Source organism: Pipra filicauda, unplaced genomic scaffold, assembly GCF_003945595.2.
Source record: "Pipra filicauda isolate LSUMZ 115617 unplaced genomic scaffold, ASM394559v2 scaffold116_size3395265_pilon, whole genome shotgun sequence".
NCBI classification, from domain to species: domain Eukaryota; kingdom Metazoa; phylum Chordata; class Aves; order Passeriformes; family Pipridae; genus Pipra; species Pipra filicauda.
In genome coordinates this window covers 3115347-3138167 of record NW_024103618.1, presented here as the reverse complement: position 1 = coordinate 3138167, position 22821 = coordinate 3115347, and the positions used below count along the sequence as shown (strand labels likewise).

Below are 22821 nucleotides of genomic sequence, written 5' to 3'. Positions count from 1 at the left end.
GCTGTGACAAGTGCAGGAAACTAATGATATGTATTTTCCTAGAAGTGGGGAAAATGAAAGTGCATTACCTGGAACTGCTCAGCAAATTGACAGCAGTTGTAAATACTACCTCGTTTATCTATGTTCCAATCTTCTATTTGCTCAGTAGATTCCAGTAGAACTGTAACTTCATATTCTTCCACTAAAAAAAAGTAAACTCATAGACTATTTTGATTTGCTGCTAGTGTCACGGTTTTGCTGATACATAAGACTAATGTATTCAATATGAAGTACTCACTAACATTTGAACTCTTGAACTGCTCATGTCTGACCTGAACTGTGTCTTAGAAAAGGGTTGTGTTGGTCAAATGATCTTTCATGCTTTGACTTCCTTTTACTGGCCAGACTCAACCATAGGTATAGTCACAACAGCCAGGATTCACTTTTTGAGGAAACATGTTCTTGTTTCTTCCCTTTAACTTTTAGATACAGTGAATTATTTCCCACTAGTGCTCATATTGTAAACCAAGAATAACAAATGATCAATAAATAAAGTGTTGCTTATTTTGCAGTACCTACACTTGTCCAAAAAGTGTTACCCAGAGAGCTTTCATAATTCAGTCCTGTCCTAAGTGATTCCTAATGAAAGGCCAGTTACTTGGAACTGATCTGTGTTATATCCTTTGCTGCAGTGATCACAAAAAACTCCCAAGACCGTACAATTAGAGTTTGATTTCTGAAAGCAGGATGGGAGTGTTCCTGTCCTGAAATTCATGTAGATCATGTCTTAATTGCACAATAAAAATGTATAAGCCTTCATCTTTGCCCTTTTCTACTGAAATAGAAGACTAACAAATTTGTTCTGTTAAATTACATATACAGTGAGCTAGCAAGTGGGAGTGTTTCTCAAGGATTTTATTAAATGAAACAACAGTTTCAACTGTACAATTGCTTACTTTTAATATAGAAGAGTAATTTTTCTCAGAATGACCAATTAAGAAATGTCTGGTTTAAAGAGTCTGAATCGATCTACCATACTCTTAAATTCCTGTGGTACTTTGTAAAAAAAGCAGCTTCAGAGTTTGTGAAGTTACAATAATTCTCTTAGTCTTTCCTTGAATTCTGTATTTTTACTGCCTTTCATTGACTTTTTAAATTCTAACGCGGGAATGTTATCACAAATTTAGATAAGATTTTTGAGGTTACAGACAGTTATTGAAAGTTTGTGTATAGTCGGAATACCTGCTTATTTTTGTGCAGTGAAAAATAAGGTAACGGTGTTTCTCCTTAAATCGTCAGGTGCTTCAAACTAGGAATTTGTTAAGTCACAGACATTTGTAAGCTTAATTGTTAATTATATCACTTTAATGCGTTTCCATGCAATGAAAGCCTTCCCTTCACTGAATTTTTCTTTTCAGTGCTTTGTTCAGTGCTAGTTTTGTAAGTCTTTGTACAGTGTTGTTTCCTTTCTTCATTTGCATTGAGGTATTTGAGAAAAAACCTACTACTCTTCACCAGTAAAATAAGTGTTTTATTTGATTCAATATCTTGTTGTCTCTCTCCTTTTATGTGGTCTTGATTCGATTTTAATGAATAAAAGCTGCAAGAAAGTTGCAGGAAGTAGTCCCTCATTTGCAGATCTACATCATCAATGATCTTCAGCAGTTTTACTCATAGATTGCACCATAGTTTCTGGGACAAGTTCCAGACTGTACAAATGAACATTAAGTCTTTTAAGTTATTGTTCTTTAAGTAAAAAGAGTGTGAATTATAATTCAAAAAGGGCTGCAGACTGAGGTGCCCATTTGAAGCCACTTTTCAAATGAATTGGCACTCATTTTCAGTATTAACTAAATGCTGTAGTTCCTGATGTGTAAATAGGATATATAATTTCAACAGAAACAGTAACAATGAAAGCTATGGTAGAATTGCAATACTGCTAGATTTTTAAAAGCTGGTATTGTACAAGTAAATTGCATGTTTCAAAAGCTTTATGGACAATCTGTTAAAATGAATAGAATTAGATATTTAATAGTGATCTGTATTAATACTTTCAAGAGCTGCTTGTTTGTTTGTGAATTCACACAAAGCTGATGAATGCTGCTTAAGCCTCATCATTAGTTGTCACTTAGCAGTTCACATCTTCAGAATGCTGTGTAAACATAAGCTAATTACAATGTCCCAAGTATTGATTAAGTTAAATATGTGGTGGAGGAGCTGGAATGAATTTTCTTAAATACAGTAGTCTTGCTTGTCAATGGATGATACTGATGTTAAAATATATTAGCTCCGTTTATTGAAGCTATGAATACATTACATTTATTTTCAAAACTGAAGAAAATGTATATTTTTCTCTTATGCCTATCTGCCAGGGACTTTGCATTGGAAATACTCTTAATAGCCTAATGCTTTTCCAAGGAGTTCCACAAGGCAATTGCATTAGACAGAAGGTGCCTTGCTTTTGAAGTCTCTGTTATGACAATTTACATTATAATACAGTTTGGAAGAACCTTTAAAATTGTAATATATTATGTTTATCCTAACCAGAGCTCATGTCATCTCTATGTTGGCTCTAGTCAACTTATTAAAACTTTTTTGAAAGTAAGACTTGTATGTATCAAATATGCATTCTTACCATTGTCTTCAAATGTATTCAAAGGTCTTTTTTTATTTATTTACTAACTATGAAATGAAAACTTTAAAAGAATCAGAAGATTCAGACCTGGTATATTTTGCTTTAAAAATTGTTCACTATAATTTTGATCAGAAGAATCACCAAGTCCTCCACATACTAAACTGCAAGTGACAGAGCTTGTAGAACAATCTAAAAGTGAAATCATCATGTGTATAGCTATGTGGTAATTTTTTTTTCTATATCTGAAATCAGATGTTCCTTCAAAGCACCCTCCAAAAATTCATCAGGTTTTCATGTGCTTTCCTGAAGGATATAGTAGTGAGTTGGTGCATAATGAGGTGTGGGAGCAGCTAGTTCTACCATGTCTTTTAATTTGCAGACCTGCTTGGTGGAGGACAGGGCATTAAGATTGGCATGAAGAACACTAACAAATATAAGTATATCACAAAATACTAGTTTGTTTCTTTATAGGTAAAAAATGCAACCTTTAGTAATTAAAGAATATGTATTCTGAAGTTAAATTTGTAATTTGATTTGTTCTTAGTAATGGGTTTTATATAAATCCTAAACGTAGCATATCTCTGGTATCTGTAGCGAATATTTTAAATGTTATTTAAAATCTATTTGCATTTGTAATCAGAATTCCATCTCTGAACATTTTAATATTAATCAGAATAATGCAGGTGAAATTAACATTTCCATGTTGTAACCCCTTTTACATTGTGATGGCTGAGGTATATAAAGGGATCGTGCAGTGGTTTGGGTTTAATATTGCTTTTTATATTGCTCTTCTTGTCCAGTTTGACGTGTTTTTGAAAATACAGACATGAGCTAGCTGAAATTTGCATGGGGCTATTTTGAAAGAGCATGCTAAGAATGGTCTAGTTAGTTGTTAGATTTGGAAATCAGTTTAGGAAGGAACATTTTTAGGATTCTGTGTTAAGCAACATATAGGTAATGCAAAATGGGGAGCATATGGAAACAGCGTTGAGGAAAAAATTAGAAGGCAAAATTACCTGCAATCTATATGATAAAATTAAAATAAGTAGAAAGCACTTACTGAACAATAGCTTGTTAGACTATGGTACTGTAAAACAAACATAAAAGTGAATGGAGTTCTGGCAAATGAGAGGTAGTGGCACACTTGTGTGCCTCTTCTCTTGACTTTTCTCCCAGTAGTCTAGGTCGGGAAAGTATTCACTTTTCCACTTTACTAAAGAAATCAGAGTAAAACATTATTTTCTGCCTAAGTGTAGATTCTCAGTAACGCAAGCACTATATATAAAGAAAATAACTTGTTATGTAACAAAAAAATAGTAGTTCAAGAAACATTACTACTGACAAAATGGTTGGGAGGGTGAGGAGGCCAGTTCTACAAAAGAGATTAAAGGAATTAATAAATATTCTTCTGCCATACCAAACATACATGTAAAGTGACCAGGTACTTCTAATTTTTTAGCTCATAAAAATAAGTTTTGCTGAATTTTGGAAAAAATTGGTGAATTTGGAACAATAATGATAATGGAAGATATTTTTTTTAGTAGCCAGATTTTTTTCTGAATTGGTTAAGTAGCTGCAGATCAACTTGGGATTCTGTATTTTTCTGAAATCAGTCCTAGATGGACAAAGCACTGTAGAGGCTGTCCCTTTCAGAGGGATCATTCTCTTCAGCATACACACTAGTGAGGTGTTGGATTTTACAGGGTCTTCTATGGAGTTATTTTGTTAAGTTGTGCTGCCTTTCAGTCTTTCTGGCCATGTAACTTCTGTTCCATTCTTGGCCCCTTAGATACTCATAACAGCGGGAGTCAAAGGAATGTTCCTAGGAACTGGTGCTTTATAATTTGTACTTTTAGGGAGGCCCCTGGCAGGCTCTGGTTCTGTATTGTGTAACAGTTCATAGGCATTACCAGAATGCTCTAGGCACTACGAGTGGTTCGGAGGTTATGAAAACTTACTGATATAGATGTAAGCTGTTCCCTGCCAGCTGGCTCGAAGTGAATGAGAATATTTCTGGGCACAGTTTCATTTCTTAATAGAGATGTAACCTGAGATCCTTTAGTTTCTCCACCTACACTGGTCTTGAACTGTGTTCCATAGCATACTGCTGGATATTTTGGAAATAAATGATGGGGACTGAAGTTAACATCTCTGTAACCTTAAAAGAGAAGATGGAGGTGAAATTTTCATTAATGTTCAGTTTAAAATTTCTCACAGAGAATGACATCAGATGAATTATTTAATGGAGATTTGATCCTATTTTCATACATTTTATATGTTCATTTTCTGTGGCCTTTTCTGTCAGAACGTCCTCCAGCAGGAGGTGGATGCTTTAGATCATCATGGCCATATTTGAATAATTTGTTTGGAAGGAATGGAGCTTCATGGTTTTTGTTTTCTTGTAATGACAGAGTCAGAGTTAGAATTTAATCCTAGAATAAAGGAGTTACTAATCTTAATTTACTAGTCCAAGTAACAACATTAATTACAGTCCTGATGTTTCATGGATCAGTTCAACATTTGTCTGCCTGTGAAATGTTTTTCCACATCTCAATTAGGCCTTCTTGAGGAAAGTGTGTTAATTTTACCAAGGTCAAGACTATTTCTTCCACAAGGCTTCTCCATAGCATGAAGTTTTCACAATGATTGGCTCTAGTCATTGTCATCTCATTACAGAAAGTAGCTAGCAACACCTTCTTGGTGACTTAGCTCTTACTGGACAGCTAAAATATCAAGTTAGCATCTTGAGTCTTTTGGGCTTTCTACAGTTCAGAGGAAATTTATATAAGACTTGTAATCATCTTCTAGGAACTTCCCTTGATAATTTGTCTCTGCTATGTTCTTCTGTTTGCAGACTAAGATGACTTTGGAAAATATTCATCTAGTATCTGTCAGTACATTGCTGATAATTAAATGTCCTCTCCATTTTACTCCTGGATAATACACATGGGGTGTATGTTTCTGTACACCTTCTCCATTCTCCACATATTTCATGGCTTTACTGCTTTCTTAAACAGTCTAGGAATCTGAGAATCAAGGCAACCAGTCACTAAGGAATTGTCTTTGGCTTAGATGTTAAAAAAATACTACATGTCAAATAAAGCTGAGCTGCTCTTTATACCAGCAAACAATGTGGAAGAGACCTTTTCAGGAAGTAATTGGTCTGTTTTGGTTCATTAAGCTTTAAATTCATCTTTCTGTGATGTACCAACCCAGGGTTGAGACACGTAAAATTTAGGTCAGTTTATGGATTGAGTGTGGGACAATATTCTCAGGGCTGTCTTTCAGAATGGGGAGTTTCATGAGGTCAATTTGATGTTGTCAGTTCTCCTGCTCCAGAATTCTGCGATTACGTTTCTCTTTGCCTGATCAGTAACTGTGATCTGTGCTTTAGGTGGGATTCGCTTTCTGCACAGAATAATCTATAGGTAAGGCAAGATGCAGCAATAGTAATCTTGTTAGACAAGGCAGTTATTTCAAGATCCTACAAAAAGCACTACTGTTATATTTTTTTTGAGACATTCTTCAGTCTGTTTAGTATAGGTTTCACTTGCTTTCTTGCACGGATGTTGCAGTGGCATCTGAGATGATCACCCTTATGGTGACTACCCTTATGGTAGTCTAAAATAAGAAATATCCTAGTTACTAATAGGAGAGATGATGCAAGATCTACATGTTCACCTATGTAGTTGTTCAGACACCTTTTCAAAGTACTGTGTGTGCTGAAGCAGGTATTCCAGCATGTCAGTATCTGAAATCAACTCGGGTTTCCCCTTTGTCCTTTTCGCCCTTCACAAATAGAGAATTCCTCAGTGAGATGGGAATCTTACCAATTTACAGTTCATAAAGGGTTTCCTTGCGAGAGTGTTCAAGATGAGGACTTGATTAGCACAGATGTATGTAATTCAGTTATGTGTGTTCTGAGTACAGCTTTGGAATTTCTGTGGTACCAATATGGGCCTCAAAATTGGCTTGGGGGATATTCTGGCATGGTGAAAGTGAGCACACAGTTCTGTGACTCAGTTGACTTCTAACTTTCTATTTCATTGTTTGTGCTGATAACTAAATTACTTGGGTATAAATTTTGTAGTCAGAGTGAATAGAAATTCCCACTTCTGTCGTTTCTCTCTTTAAATGAGTGGAGATAGTATAGTTCAGACCTCTGACAGGATCCTTTGACTTTTTTCTGGTCATTCTTTCAATACAAATTCCACCCATGTGACAATCAACAAAAGTCTGCTTGAAGTGGTCTCTTTGTATTTTGAAATTTGAGCATGAAGCGTATTTGTTCAGGGATAATATTCAAAATTAATAATATTTTATTGTGGTGAAGTTTTGTATGAAGGAATTTGAAAATCTCTTGCTACTTGTTGGACTCATGTTGTGCAACATTTACATGTGTTTTCAGATGAGAAGTCAAAGATCGAATGCATGTAGCAGGAGACTCTTCGGTTTTTCTTAGACAACTATGATTAAAATTGTTAGATCATGTTGTTACTATCCATGTTGTTTCCCCACTTAATAAAGACAAAGGGAGGTACTCAGATCAGCAACGTTTTTGGGAGTCAAGATCCTTTTGTTTAATATTGTAGCAATCATTTACTGATTTGCAGAAGAAGTCGAGGGGGCTTTGGCCTGTTCACTAGTGTAGTTTAGTGTTGTGTGTGTGTTCCAGGTCATGTACTGCAAGAGGGGTCTCTGTTGCTGCACAGCCTTCCAGTCCAGATCGTAGCTGCATCTGGAATTGTAAGCTAACTGCATTAAACACTTGCAAACACGTAACAGAAAGGTCTTGCAGTTGGTAATACATTCAATACTACCTTGTTTTTGCGTGAAAAGTTCATACTGGGATTTTTTTGTTCTTCCACATTTAAGGGAAAACATTTATTTTTCTGAATCAAGAGCAATAAGCACTGGTGAAAGTTTGTTCTGAGTTGGGCTTTCTTGGTAGTCTCATTTTTCGAAAGACACTGTTAGACATTAATATCTCTAAAGAATCTATTTTACAGGAATGTTTCATTAAACATTGCATCTAGACAGTTGAAGAGGTCTATTTCACAAAATTCTGTGGGTAGCATTAAGGACTTATGTTTTTTTTCATGAAGTATGTTACAAAGCATACTTTCTTATCATTGGTATGCTAAAAAGTACATGAATTACAGTTTTCGCTTTGCTCAAATATTGGACTGGGTTTTAAAAGAAAATAAAATTTGAAAGCTGGATAGTATTAAATCTTCCTAATAAGCAAGTCTCTCTTCCACTTAATTTGTGCTTTTGTTGTGGCTAACAAATAATTTGTTGTATGGGTTTTTCTGTACACCATTGATAGAATATATAAGCTTGTCATCCTAGTGTGCTGGAAATGCTACACTCAAATCAAGTGTTCCTTTCTGGTTTTGTATATCCTCACCTGCTCCTCACTGTAAATCATTGAGATGTCAAGAGCAGTGATTAATTAAGCTGCACGTGCAAGTGCTTTTTTTCACCTGTCAAGTAGGAAGAAAACTTACTATAGTGAATTGTGTGATGCTGTTTAATTCATTTCTTTTTATTCCAAGCTCTGAGGTTTGCAGAAATATTTTACAGTCTAATTTTCATTAACATTTCTGTATTGATAATATGATGTGATTTGGGAACTATATCCCAGATTATACTATAGGAAGGATTATATTTAAGGCTCTGGGAAGATAAATAATCATGGTCTTGAGGCTGCATGTATTTTTATTTCATGCTAGTCAAATGATTTTAAACTGTGTTATTTATATAAACCAATTAATAGTACATAACTACCTATCGATTTCTTATTTATATGTATAATTTGTAATACAGATGTAATTTTATTGGAATTTGAAAAGCTTGGATGTTTTTCACAGTCTTTGGGGCAAACAAATTAAATTGTATAGTGATCTTAATCTATTATTACAAGGTCCTGGAAAGGAAGATTACAAGGTAGACTCAGGTTTTGAATCAGTTTTGCCATTGGTTTAGCAGCGGGTGGGCAGGCAGATGCCTGCTCAGAGTAGAACCTATTGCCATTTTTCACCATTGATAGAGTAGCCTTTCAGAGTCAATGAGCTCTGTCAATGTGAGCTTGTCAAGGCTACAACTTCATAGACCTGAGAGGCGGTTTGAGAGGTCAGCCCTTTTCAGGTTTGCTGTGATGCAAATGAACTTTAATGCTTAAACAACTATTGGAATTTTTATGTCTGCTCCTTGTTCTTTTTTCTTCACAAAGTCATTGACGAGACATTCAGTGCTTTTTAAATTGGAAGTTGCATTGTGCTAAAGACCTAGTACAGATTTACGGAGGGCTGAAAGCAGTTAGATCATGTTCTTTTCATGGTGCGATTAGAATCAAATCGATTTCCCTACAGCCTTCAGCATTCAGATGGCAATTTTAACAAAGCTTGGGGGCTAGACAAGGGACAAAACGACTGAACTGAATGTTAATTACACTCTGCAGCCTTATTTTCTTTTGATTTGGAGCTGACTGGCAACTAAATTAACAAAAGTGTGACCATAACTGCTGCCCTATTTTCATTTAAAAGGAGAGCAGACTCTAAAAGGCTATCTTTACAAAGAAACAAGTGAGGTCTACTGATTATTGTTAAAGGGCACTGTCTTTAAAAACATAATAATAAGAATAACCCCAAAAATACTCAATTTCCAATTGATGTGATAAAATAGTCACTGGCACATCCACCTTCTGATAATTCCCTGACTTGTACTTTTTAAAATAAAACATAATAAAAAGTTCAGTGTAATGAATACACATAGATAGCAATGATCTAATTTTTAATCATGTGACCACAATACATACTTAGATGTGTTTCCCCACAACCGCATCAGTATTAAACTAGAGACAAACTGGTGTTTGAAAACACCAGTTAATATTTGAGAGGAAATTAATAAATTTTTGTCTAATTTTTATTTTACTCCTTGTTTCTCATGACAACATTTAGTTTGATTTGTTAAGGTTCATTTACAGTACTAGTATTTTGTAGTAATAACAGCAAGATGCTCTCTCATCCTTTCCCCTCACCCCTCTCCACCTTGTAAGGAAGCTGCAGCTGCACTAAGTTGTATTTGATCCTTGTCATTGCTGCGTCCTTTTGCACCTGCAGCTCTGTTGGTCTCATCTTAACACCTGGCACCATGAATTATCCTCTTTTTATTCACAATCTGTAGCAAATCTCATTTAGAGCTAAGCAATATATATTCTGGCAGTCAGATGACTATAAATGTCAGTATGTGTTTGTCAAATGTAAATATAACTGAATAGTTATACTCAAAATGCTGTGAAACTTTACAGCACAGAATGTCCTTTACTTCTAGCATACATAATCTTAAAAAGCTGTGCAGAACAGCTTTCAGGATTCCCTGTCTGAAGTGTCAAGTGTGGACAGTACTTGCAGTACTGTCAGGCAGTAAACCTTTGCTTTAGAATCCTAAATATTGGGTTTGTTCTTTATAAAAATCACATGAATTTGTGCAATTTACTGTAAATTCTGCATTTGTTTTTTCAGTCTCTAAATCTGGATGTAAATGTAACAAATTTCTCATTTAGAGTATTGTGTGTTTGTACTTGGCTTACAGCACTGCAAAATAACTTGCAACATTTTTGAGTTTAGCTGCTGACCTTAGTCAGTGCACTTAGACCACTGATACTGAGGGAGCAGTGTTCCTGCTTTTTATACTTGGTTCACTTTGAAATTTCTGCGATTTTAAAGTTATAACTGCCATAAGAACCAGACAGCATGTATATCAACAGTTTTTGTTCCAAAGTGGTTGAAAATAATTATGTGGCTGTCATAAAAAGTTGTTTCTGTTCTAGATACTATTTAATACTGGAGAAGTTCTGATAGTACTGCAGACCACCCTGTACTCAGTCACTGTCCCGTACCTCTCTCCTTTTCACACAAAAGCAGCTGCAAAACAAAGTTTTTCTAAAACCAGTCAAGAGTAAAATTCTTTCTCATTTGTCTTCCAGACACGAAGATCGATTGAGAAGTTATTAGAATGGGAAAACAATAGGTTATACCACAAGGTGAGTGCCGCAGGGAGCAGCTTCGTACTGTTGGAGTTTGAATTGCACAGTATGGAAACAGATGCTTTTGTTGAACGAAAAATATGAAAGGTGGACAAATGGGCTAGTCTGTGTGCTGCAATAAAATACAGCTCATTTTTCTTCTTTTTCTTTCCTCCTTGTCTAGCTGTGCTTGCATTGGAGACTAAGCAAAAGGAAATGTGAAACGAATAACATGATGGAATATGTAAGTTAAAGGGCTGTTTTGTGAGTTTCTCTATTAAATGATCATTTATTTTGCTTCTGATCTTATTCTTTTCATGATTATTAATCAGTAAAGGTGTCAGGAGCTTAATCGCCTGAGTGCAAGGATTTTCTACGGTTCACAGATGCATGGTTTCATGTGCAGGACTGATTTATAAAGTTATGAAAGACTTGAAAACAAGGCTTCACTGTGTTCTGAAAAATAATAAATTAATTGCCAAGATAAAATAGCTTGAACATGTGCTGATGGAGTGTGAAATTTTAGATGCTGTATAAAGAATAACCACAACTTTGGTTACGCAGCAAGTCAGATATGGCTATTTTATATAATGCTAATCAAGTCTAAAAGTATGGAAGAAGACCTTTCAACTAAGCTGTTGGAGCTTAAGAAACCTTTTTAGATTTTAACTGCCCTTTACCTCAACTATCTTAAAAGTATCTTTATCTCCAATTGGTGTCACTAAAATATTTTTAAGTCAGTCTCTGGAGTTTTAATTCAGTCTTTGGCTGAGACTCCATAAGCCCTTCTTGGAAATACACAGTGAAGAAGTTATATGTGGTTTAAAATGAATGTTGTCCAGTATGGGATTTCAGTTTGTTTAGCTTGCAACTTTCTTGTTCTTTTTTTAGGTGCTTTTCTTATTTTCCTTTTCAGAATGTCTTGGAAGTACATAGGATAGGATGAAATTAAGCTGCTAAAATATGAGAAACATCAGAATTTCCATAATTTCTTTTAATGCTTTAGGAACTGGGCGATAGGAAGGTTAACTTTTTAAAAATTAAGATTAGTTTTTGAGAAATATCTACTGTGTTAGTTGTAATTGATCTGTGATCTTCCATTACACAGTACTCCATCTATTCTTTGAAATAACAAAGCTATAATGCATATTAAAACTTCAAACTTTATTAAACAGTTCAAAATGATTAAAATTATCTTTACGTTTTAGTCTTCCTCTTTTTCCTGTTTCTGCATTAGATCTTATTTCTAGCCTGAAATATAAGATCTTAAAAATGTTTTTTTTACAGAATGACTCTATTCAGTTCACTGAATAAGTACATTTTTTAACATCTATTCTACCAAATTTTTTGGGTTAGATGCATGAGTGTGACTGAAAACAGAATAAATCAAATTTCAGAAAGTAGACCTAAGCTTTACCTAAGTGGTTCTTATTTTCCTGAAAACTTTGTTTTTCCACAGGAAACACTGTCAAAGCCAATGGTTTCAGATTCAATTGAAAAAAACACAATGCAAGTTTATAAATACTGTGGCCCATCAGTGTTTACAGATGAATATTCATTTTATTAAATATAATTTATAATCAGTTTTATGAGATAAAGTTCAAAGATTTTATTTTCAATTTGTGAAACATCTGGTATTATCTATGGATATACTTAGTGAGAGAATTTTTACCAAACCTCACTGTACTGTTTTCTCGTTTTCAGTGAACTGATTTGCTAGTCTCTTTAAAAACTGCCCTTATTGTGTTCATGATTTAATTTCAAATAATAAATACTTATCCTCAATTCTTTTTCAAAACAGATGATTGAAATTAGATTCTTTCACCCAAAACTTGGTGCTTTGCTGAATTTGAAATTTTCACTGTTGTAAATGCTAAATTAAATAAATAATTCTAGAAATTAGGAAAGACAAGATAATCTTACATCTTTGGCATAAACAGAGTGTTCCAGCTTTACTTCTTGCTCCCTTCTTGAAACCTTGCCTGAATATCAGAAGCCCTGGTATCTCTGCAGAATCCAGTGGTTGACTAACGTCACTGATCAATAGATTTTGAGCAGTTTGCATCACTTCTGAAAATAAGTCCCTTCTGAATCCCTCAAAAAATAAATTTGTACACCTGATTTCAGTATACATTACTTCTAATGTGTTTGCCTTAGAAATAAAATCAGAGACTCATTTATTTGCTGATGTTTGGTACACTATCAGAGATAGTGTATACTTGCTAAGCAGCTAAGTGGTGTTCTTCTTTATAATCAAAAATATTCAGAAATAATTTTTAACTTTTAGAAAGGTGAGTCCCCCTTACAATTAAATAAAATCCTTAGTTATGTTACTAGATGCATTTATTTCTTTATGAATCAGATCATGCTGCTGTGTTACGACTGTCTCTCTGAAGAAAGAAGATGCGCAAGTGAACATTTTCTTTAAGCTTCCTATTTAAAGGAGGATAAATACTTGGATTGTGTTCTGGAGCAGACCCTATTATGTGCTTAGCTCAGAAACACGTAGTTTTAATTTGAATCAAGACCATGAGAATAATCATGCAAAAGCATTAGTCAAGTTTTTGACTAACCACATTTGTAGATATGGGAACTTTGCAAAAGTTGGTACACTTTTCTATACAGGTATTAAACTATTAACATGATTTAGAATCCTTTATTAAGTGGAAATAATTCTGAAGTAAATGGAGTTGCCTGTGTAATTGAAAATTAACTTTTTATGCATTGTGCCTTCTGGATTTTTTTTTTTATTTTTTTCAAATGAATGCATTTATCTCTTTCATAATTTTTTCCTAATAAAGGAAACGAATTATGTTAAGGAATTTTTGTGTAGTAGCTTACTTCAGTTCGTTTTCGTATGTTACGTGTCAGTAGCCAAGCTTATTCAATTGAATTTGATTTTTTAAGAGTTTGGAGTTTCTACTGATGACCCCAAAACAATTAACATGCATGACTTTTCTAATGGTCTCCTACCTAAGACAAGCTCTGTGATCTTTGATTTTTGTCACAACTTGATGTACTAAAAAAAAAAGGAATATGAATTATTATTGTGATAAATAATAGGATTGCTGCCATCTTTAATATATATTTGTTTTCTTTTTACACAGGTCATCCTTATAGAATTTTTACCAAAGACACCAATTTTTCGACCAGATTAGCATTTGATTTATTTATAGAGACTTATTCAAGTATGTTGTCTTTCCAATGGTGCCTTGCTTGGTGCTCTCCTGGTAGTGACATAGCATTGGTTCTACAGAGTCTTGTGTTGTTTTCATTCTTTTTTTTTTGTTTCATTCGTTGTTTTTTTGGTTTTGTTTTTTTTATAAGAACATGTTCTAAGTGCATTTAGTCAAACTGCTGATTTCACACAGGTGTTAATTACTACTTAAGTTATTTTTACTTTTGCTACTTCTGTTTATTAACGTATCTTGATTTTCGAAGAGTCTTTTATATGTGTGCGCGCGCGTGTGTACATATATATATATTACCATAAATACACAGCTGAAAATTATATACAAGTGAACAGGTATTTTTTTATCCCAATATGACACAACTGATTGACTGTACATTGTGTAGGTCCTTTTAGTTATTCATTTACATGCTGAAGTTCCTTCTAAGATATTCCTAAACTTCTGTCAGTGACTAGTCAATTGTAAATATTTTTATTTCTTCTTGGGATATTGGCTAGTCTCTTCCAGCAAAAGGAGATAAAGTTCTTTTTGAAACTGTGCTTTTTGGAACCCAAATGCCATTGCATTAGTAGAAATCTCTGTGCTTTTCATGAAGAAGTCCTGTCAGCTGGTTCTGAAAAAGTTCGGCTTTGAAAGTTAAAAAGAAGCAGCAAAATGGAATTATTTTGCTTGGATTAGAAGACTCACTGAGAGAATTGCATGCATCTGGTTAGTAGAACTCAAGATCACAAAAATATATTAGTATTGCATTTTATAATGTACGTGTTTTAATTCAGTCTAATGCCATGTATCAGCTTTATTCCTACTGTTTACCAGAACCTGTACACAGGGGTGCAGAAGGACTTGTTTTACTAAAACTTATTGTCCAAGAGGACCTTTCAGGGTTTTTTTCGTTTATTTTAAAACTACATAAGCAGAAAAAGTTATTGAAGTATTCTTGAACAGTAGAGTTCCAGATGCAAAGGCCATTTAATAATCAAAGCAGGGTACACTGGGCAACAGCGGGATTTTAAATGTGTTAGACAATTATTTGTTGCACCATTTTCTTTTGCTCATTTTGGTTTACAAAGCTTATTTTCTGTGCAAGTATAAGACTTTTTTTAACTGGATATATGATGTATGCTTGGGTCAGTCTGGTTGTGTTTTGTTTCTTATGCTTATACCTTAGTTGTTCATATCTTCACAAAAGGTTTTGGGGTTTTTTAATTGCAACTCTCATATTTCAGAATTTGCTCTAGATACATAAAATTACTGTACATGAACACTGATGTAAGTTAAGAACATGTTCCTTGTACAGTTGTGGTAGCAAGCAATAATGTGAATATATGAAAAAACAGATATACTCTGCTTAATATTTGTATGAATGAAAAGTTGATACCACTACAAGAATAGTCTTCTCTTTTTAATCTTTTAAATACAGGTACCTTGATGCTGTGAACTATTTTTCTGTGTCTTCAAGATATTTATTCTCTGTAAAATATTCTCTAGTGAGTATTATATTCCTGAATTGTTCATAGTAGGACTGGTCTAGAAAGTTTTAAGTTTTCTTAAATCTAAGCCTTCTGTATCTGTTCCCAAAACTTGTCCTTTGCTCAGCTTTCATCTGTGGATTCCTGCTGTTCACTTTGAAAATAGCTCAGCTATGCTTTTCATACGAGCCTACAAGTGTGTTTCTTTGACATGATGGAACATGATTTTTAATTAACAAATCCCAGTTTCGTGCTTCCTTGGTCTTCTGGGTGCCACAATGGTCTCTCTCCAAAGTCAATGTTTATAATTTTCTAAAAATCAATTTCAACCTGTTCTTTAATACGAATCTGGGTCTGCAACGCTTCTCCTCTTGCCCAGAAGTATTAATTATAACCTCAAACTAGTTTTTAGCCTGTAAGGGAGGCCAGAAACATAACATTGATGGCAGCTGAGACTGGGGAGATTGGAGGTCCAGAGGAGAGGTTGAAATGGAACAGAGGTCCTAACTGGTGATAAATTCTGATGACCAGAAATATATATTGGTTTCTTTAAGTGTCGATTTTCAATAAAATGAATATTGAATCATATGAAGTCTAGATTTTACCAAGATTTTCAGTTGACTGTACAGATAATTTGTGTCATGGATGCAGTTTTCCACTGGTGTGGAAACCTATCCTTCCACATAGCGTGAAGGGATAGGTTGGATAGGGCTTGCGATACGTTAATAGTAGCGCCACATTCAGCGTGAGCTGTTTACCTTAGTTTACTACCCAAACTTTCCATGCTACATTCTGTGACACCACAGATACCTTGCCAGCAGCACCCAAACCCACTGACAGTAAAGCTACTTTAGGCACAACAAGTGCTGAAACCAGAGCAGTGAATAGAGTGTGGCTTATGAGTTTACAAAGAGTATCTCATTAGTAAAGCTTCCATGTAAGTGGTAGTGCTGGTTAAGTTCTTGCCTACTTTTAGGTGCATCAGCAGTCATGGGCTTGCTTAGCAGGCATTTCTGTGTTTTAACTATGACTTTCTCTTAAAGAACTCTAGTACAGAGGTCCAGAGTAGAGCTCGGAGCAATTAAAAAGTTAAATCCCTTAGTAAGGAGGCTAGACTAATTCCTTCTAAAAGTATTTCCGATATTGTATTAAAACATTGACTCTGACCTAAAATACAATCAGGAAACTTGAGAAACTGCATATACAGAGAGATGAGTTTTATCTCAAAGGTGTTATTCTCCTGAAGAGGTAGTACACTCACCTAGTAAGAATGTTATAAAACATTCTGATACAATCCTTTTCAATTCATTAATTACAGTTATGGAAATTGAACATGGCAGGAACTTTAATCACCTGTTTAATGCCTGTGGCAGTTGTCAGGATTTTCCTTTGATGTTGCTTCTGAAATACGAAATCTATTTACTTTGTGTGCTAGTGAGAAGACATACATTACCTTTTTGTCTATTTGGCAAAGAAAGAAGTTGCATAGTTTGAACAGACCAGAAGCTGTAGTAGGACTTCCAGGACACAGCCTACACTTTGCTGAAATAAATATTACATTGTACTAACTTGTTCAGCTTCTTGCAAGTCAGCAATTCCTACAAATAATCTTATCTATTTGAAATTTCCTTTAACAGTTGGAGTTGATATTAATCATTTAGCAAATGATGTTCATTATGCCTGTTTCACCTTTAGCCTGAAAAACTAATGGTGAAGGCATCAATGACTCCCTGTGAAAGCTAATAATTATTTTTAGATATAGTGGCCTTTAACTGGTGAATAAAGATTTTTTTTCTGTAGTATAATAGAAATAAATTCTTTTTAATCTTTTAGTGATAGATAGAAATAAGTCCTGAGGGAGAAGGTCTTTCTGTCTGACCCTACATAAATAATTCTGTAGAGCTCATCTATTGTTAAATAGCTCTGATTTGAAGTTTATACTGGGATTGGCAAATTTTACCAGAAATTAAAATGTTTGTGGAGATAGGCTACAGGAAGTCAAGTAAATTTTTTGTAATAGCTCAGTAAGGGTAATTTTAATAAACTATTTATGCAAATCCAAAATTTCCCAATATCTAAATATCCAAAATGATACTTAAACTGAAGTAGAATAGAGGATAAAATCTTTTTACAGTACTTAGATGTAAATTATAATCTCTAAACGAATTTGTTAAATGGTATTTTATTGTAACTCCCAAGACCATGGTGTTTAAATGCTCTGTCTCTCATATACAGGCTTTCTTAAAAGTCGGGTTTAATTTTTTTTTTCTAAAAGTCATTATTTAGCCCTGAAGATTGTAGGGAAGAGCTTTAAAATGCAATTTGTAACTGCTTAGAAGCCAGAAGGAAAGGAAAAAGAAGTTTTATTTATTCCTTTCCCTCCACCCCCCACCCCAAAGTCTTAGTTTTAAATTGGTCCCCTTGTTTTGGAGCCCTAGCTTATGGTTTTTGAGCAGCTGGCAATAATGCAAAGTGTCCACCAAAAAAACCCATTTCAATTCTGAACAATTTAAAGAGATCACTTTAATTAAGAGGCAAAAGATATGTTAAGCAAAGAAAATCCCTGGTTCTTTTAAGTTCTCCCAGCACTGCTACTGAGTAATTAAAAGAAGAATCGTGATGACCCTACATTAGGTCAAAATCCAGATGATTTTGTGTAAAGGAAATGCTCAATTAGAGAGGTCTCAGAGCCCCAAATGTCTTGGATTCATAGTAGCAATTTATTAAGGGTAAGTGACGCTGGCTAGTTTTGTATCCGTGACTAAAATCATTTATGTTGCTCTTCAGCAACTTTGTTTACGAAAAGAAAGCATTTCAGAAATAAGATCTGTATTCATCACTGCTAATTTGCTGTAATTTCTGTGCTTTTCCCTAAAGCCACATTGCATTTCCGTCACAAACAGCTACGTGTATGATCGTTATAATGCCTTTAATAGCCATATTGTAGGTAGAAATAATTATCTTCTCAGGGACTAATAGGAAATATGAAAATGGAGTTAATGAGCTGAATGCCTATCTGCATGAAGGCTTACTTTGCAAACATCACTCTAGAAACCTGATTGTAATATGCATGACCATTATGAATGTTATCAATATACAGTTATGAGAGCTTCTTTTACCCTGTATTATTAGGCTGCTGAATGTCAAAGTATGTTGGATAAGGATAAATGAAGGTTTTTTCCTGATTTCGATGGAGTGATTATTTCTAATGGTGCTACCTTCTTAATTCCTGTGTTTATTCTTTGTAAAGTTCTCTTTGAATAGGCTGGGTGAAACAGGGGATACTGACGTAATGAGAAAATAGTATCGTTCTTCTTAAGGAAGAGAAAAAATTTGAAGGGGAGACGTAGTCTAGAAGCAAAAAAATTTCACTGCTGGAAACATGCATTTATTCTTCATTAGTTACAGATATTCATTTGTGTTGTTTTGTTGGTTACAGAATTTTGCCGTTCATTAATTTTTGAACTTTCATCTTTTTGCACACTGATGTTTCAGTCGGTGTGGGCTGAATTAGAGACTATTTTTTAAAATTTAAAAACGTCTGAATCCTTGCATGAAACTTCATTTGTTGACACTTGTGCTGGTGTGTGTATCTCTACCACATGACACCGGGGTAATATATATCCTTTATAAACTACATTTTACTGTTTTCATGGAAGTTGTCCTTTTAAAAAAGAATTCTGCTTTGTTTAGCTCATTAATATTTCATTAAGATTTATTTTCTTGAAAAAGGATTCATAAATGCTTGGCTCCTCAGAATACAACAGACCATTAGGAACAATTTAGTGAGGCAAAAGATGAAACATAGGAATTAGGAGAAGCAACACCCAAAAGCTTGAGTTTGGAGATTAGGTTTGGAGTTCTCTGAGTACGATGGAAAATAGTTTTGAACTGAATGAAATGGTATTGAATAATGCAAGTTAAGTAAAAGCTAGCAGACCATTTCAGTAATTAGGTAGACTGTGTTAACTTCTATTTTTTTATTTTAATAAGTGTGTTATTAATTTATTTTAGTTATGCTCTAGTCGATAGACAATTCTATTATACAGAATAATAATGCGGAAGGTAAGCTTCTTTTTAAACTCAGTGTCTCTTCATTTGAAATAGCCAGACCAAAACGGAATTGCTGATGAGAGCTGCACAGTAAGTGCAGAACAGGCTTTTCCTAAGCTGGAGCCTGTAATGCATGGCTAATTGTTTCCAAAGAAAATTCTTGACTTGTCCAGACAGCTCCTGTCATGTGACAGTATATCTAAGGCCTACAAGTAGGATCCAGTTAGTACAATTTAAGTTCGTGTGAGTAAGAGAGACTTTTGTAGTTAGTTGTAGGTTTTATGGAGAAGGGAACCATTGACAAATACTCACTTTTTGAAAGCAAATAGTAGATTTTATGATGTTTATTGAAACATGCTTTTTTTGTTGCTGTTTTCTCCTAATTTATAACTTCTTCATTGAAAGTTACTTTGCCTTGTGTTGAAAACTAGACTTAGTAGTCAGCTGAAGATTTTTTTTTTGTTACAGTGTTTTACATTTGTGAATCCATTTTTTAAGTCACATTTAGAATTTTTTCAAAAAGTCAGGTATCCTGATGCAATATAATTGGTATTTTTAGTGGCTCTATGTTTAAATTGATTTCACTGTACTGATGTAAACATCTAATTCATCCACTCCAAGTGTTTATCTCTGATCCTTCTGTGCTTGCAACAGGCTTCCTGACTTGTTAGGATATGCAGTGTACCTACTGGTTAATATTGTCAATGAACAGTTTGGTTCAGTGAGATAACAAGGAATACAGAGTAGTTCCTGATTTGAAAAGTGTAACTTAGATTCTTGTTTTCATAAAGGATGGAGTATGGCAATCAGAGTAGCAAAGTAATTCCAAACATAAATTTGAAAGAGAATAGTAAGCTGCAAAACGGTGCCTAAATGTTGTGTGCTAAATTAGACCTGTGTAATTCAAGTTGCTTTAAAAAAATTGGCAGAGAATTGCATCAGATTGTGTGCACTTAGGAAAAACCTGTAAAATGTATAAAACCATAATGGTAAATAAGTCAGTGAAAGGGTGTTGCCTTTCAAGAGGGCAAACTTAAACCCCAGTATTCTGGAGTTAAAAATCCAGTTATGTTAAAAATCCATTTCAGGCAGAAATTATGTAAGCAATAATTTAATCTAGAACTGGATATTAAAGAAGCTGCTATTTACAGAGAGACTTGATGTTAATTTTGCCTGTTGGGCATCTCTCCTCTCATAAAGAGTTTAGAAAGATAGGGTTGCTGTGATTTCCACTGTTGTAACATTCCTCTTCAAATATTTTAAGTCTGGGTGAGAGACTGAAAGCTTACGAGACAGTACTGTGTTCACAGGGTGCATTGCTTTGGGAGGAGAAGATAGGAAGAAAAGGACTTTTTTTAAGGCTGCACAATTGTATATATGCGTATTTAAGAGTATTTAACCATGTCTGCTAAATTACTGAAGTTAATCTATTGTTGAATTATAGAATATTATTTAATGCCATCAGCATTGTTTTTTCCTGACTTGACCCAGAATTGGAATGGACTCCAGTATAAATTTTTTTTAAAGCATTTCTTAAGTTGTATGTATTATAAACTAATAAAATAATTGTTAACGTATCTACTAAGCCTTGGTGTTTTTCATCTGTGTTGGGAGGGGGAGTGGTAGAGAGTAGAAGAAAAAGACAGAAAAAGATGAAAAACTCTGGCATATGATTTAATGATCTCCTCTTGTTTCCAGTTGATAGTTTTAGTCTAAATTGGCAGGAGGGGGGAAGAGAGAACAGTTTTGGATAATTTAGGTGACAATATATGTGACTTCAGGACTGGAATTACCAAATTACAAGCATTGCTTGCCTTAACTGTTTCAAACTGGTTTTTCGTTAAGTTTGCATTTGGAATTCTTCAAGCTTTTCAAGCCCTAATGATAGTAGGATTTATTATATGTACTATCATTCCGGTTGAATGGTGATGTTGAAGCTGTTTGTACACTTTTTTATATATACACTAATGCTCTCAAACAAGATATGCTTTTCATCTAATTGAGGCAGACACCACCTGTTCAGAAAGGAATCAATCCCATCAGTGCAATTCACATATTTTTAAGATGATCGGATATGAAATGCTGGTTAACCTGAACCTTATGAACAAAAACTAACGCTGCGCTCTCCACTGTGCTGAGGACGGCCTTGGCTCTCATCAGTCAGCCGCTTTTTCTTGCATGAAACATTTTACAGCTCTTTGGTTACTCTAGTATGGAAATCTTGACACCTTCTTTATAATGTGTGTGTGCATAATGCCTATAACATATATGGGGGGGGTGTTAGACGTGCACATGGCCCCAAAGTGTGGGTGGGGAGGGGTGCTCCCTCCCGGTGCTGTGAAGCATTCCGGGTGTTGTAATGTGGGCTTGCAAAGCGGTATGATACAATGTTGCTGAGCAGAAAAGCGCACGATAGATTTAATGTAGCCAATTGTGTACTTTTGAAAAAAAGAGTAACTGTTCAGTGTGAGTTAATTTTGGATTTTTTCAGCATCTCTCTTTTAGGCTTTGTGCTGCATTCTTCTGGACAAATGCGTATTCCATGTGGGCCACTGTTCTGCTAAATGCTCTCAGTTCTCCTTTTGCAATCAAGATTATGTTGCTAAGGAGATTTTGCTTTTATTGGTGCCATTGATTTGTGTTAATACGTTTTGAATACCTCTCGGTATTCTTCCGCAGACAAGGCCAAAAGAAAAACTTCCCTGAGTTTCCCGATTTACATCACAAATGGAGCGGTGGTGTAATGAAGCCGATATAAAGTGGGCAGTTGAAAGGGAACCAAAGAAGGGCACTCAAGTGAGAAATGAAGAAATGTGCCGAGAGCGGTCTGCGGGCCGCCTCCGGCCCAGCTGCGGGAGCGGGAGCGGGCCGGGCCCGGCGCCGGGGCAGGGGGACAGCCCGCGCCTCCGGCCGCCCGGACCACCCACTCGCCGCGCCCCGGCCCGCGGATTACCCGTCGCGGGGGCACGGCCCGGCCCCGCCCGGCTCCCCGCGGCCGCAGGCGCGGGGAAGCGGCGGGAGAGCGAGCTCTGTGGAGCTGCGGGAGCGCGGCCTTGGCCTCTGCAGCGCTGCCCTCACCGCCCGCCCCTGCCGTGCCCTCCGGGCCGGGCCCCTCGAGTGGTGCCCCGGCTCCCCGCGGCTTTCGGATGGGGCACAAAGAGGCAGAGGGACCCGCTTTATCGAGGCACCGCTGTAGCCAGGCTGTGCTGAGTCTGCGCTCGGCCGCGCTGGCTTTGTGGTGCCCTCGGTGAGGGGCTGGTGGGGCTGTCTAGGCACTGCTTTATCCCTCTGAGCGTGCCTGCCCTTTAAAAACAAACAGACCAACACCACCACTCCAAAAAAGCAACCCCACCAAACAAATAAGCAAAACAACCCTCGAACTGAACCTAACAGTTTAAAATAAAAGTACTAAAGAAACCCCAACCTCTAACCTTGTGTTCATGATTGCTCCATTGAAGACAAGCC

General features: G+C 35.5%; 1 protein-coding gene across 1 annotated transcript in view; it reads left to right on the top strand.

Moving 5' to 3' along the window:
• Positions 1-20933, top strand: part of CHIC2 (cysteine rich hydrophobic domain 2) — a 29936-nt gene extending 9003 nt beyond the window's left edge. The window contains exons 4-6 of the mRNA XM_027735932.2: positions 10605-10661; positions 10828-10887; positions 13751-20933. Of these exons, the coding sequence (XP_027591733.1) occupies positions 10605-10661; positions 10828-10887; positions 13751-13801 (168 nt within the window). The 3' untranslated portion in view covers positions 13802-20933. The remainder of the gene's footprint in view (positions 1-10604; positions 10662-10827; positions 10888-13750) is intronic.
• The last annotated feature ends 1888 nt before the right edge of the window (positions 20934-22821 follow it).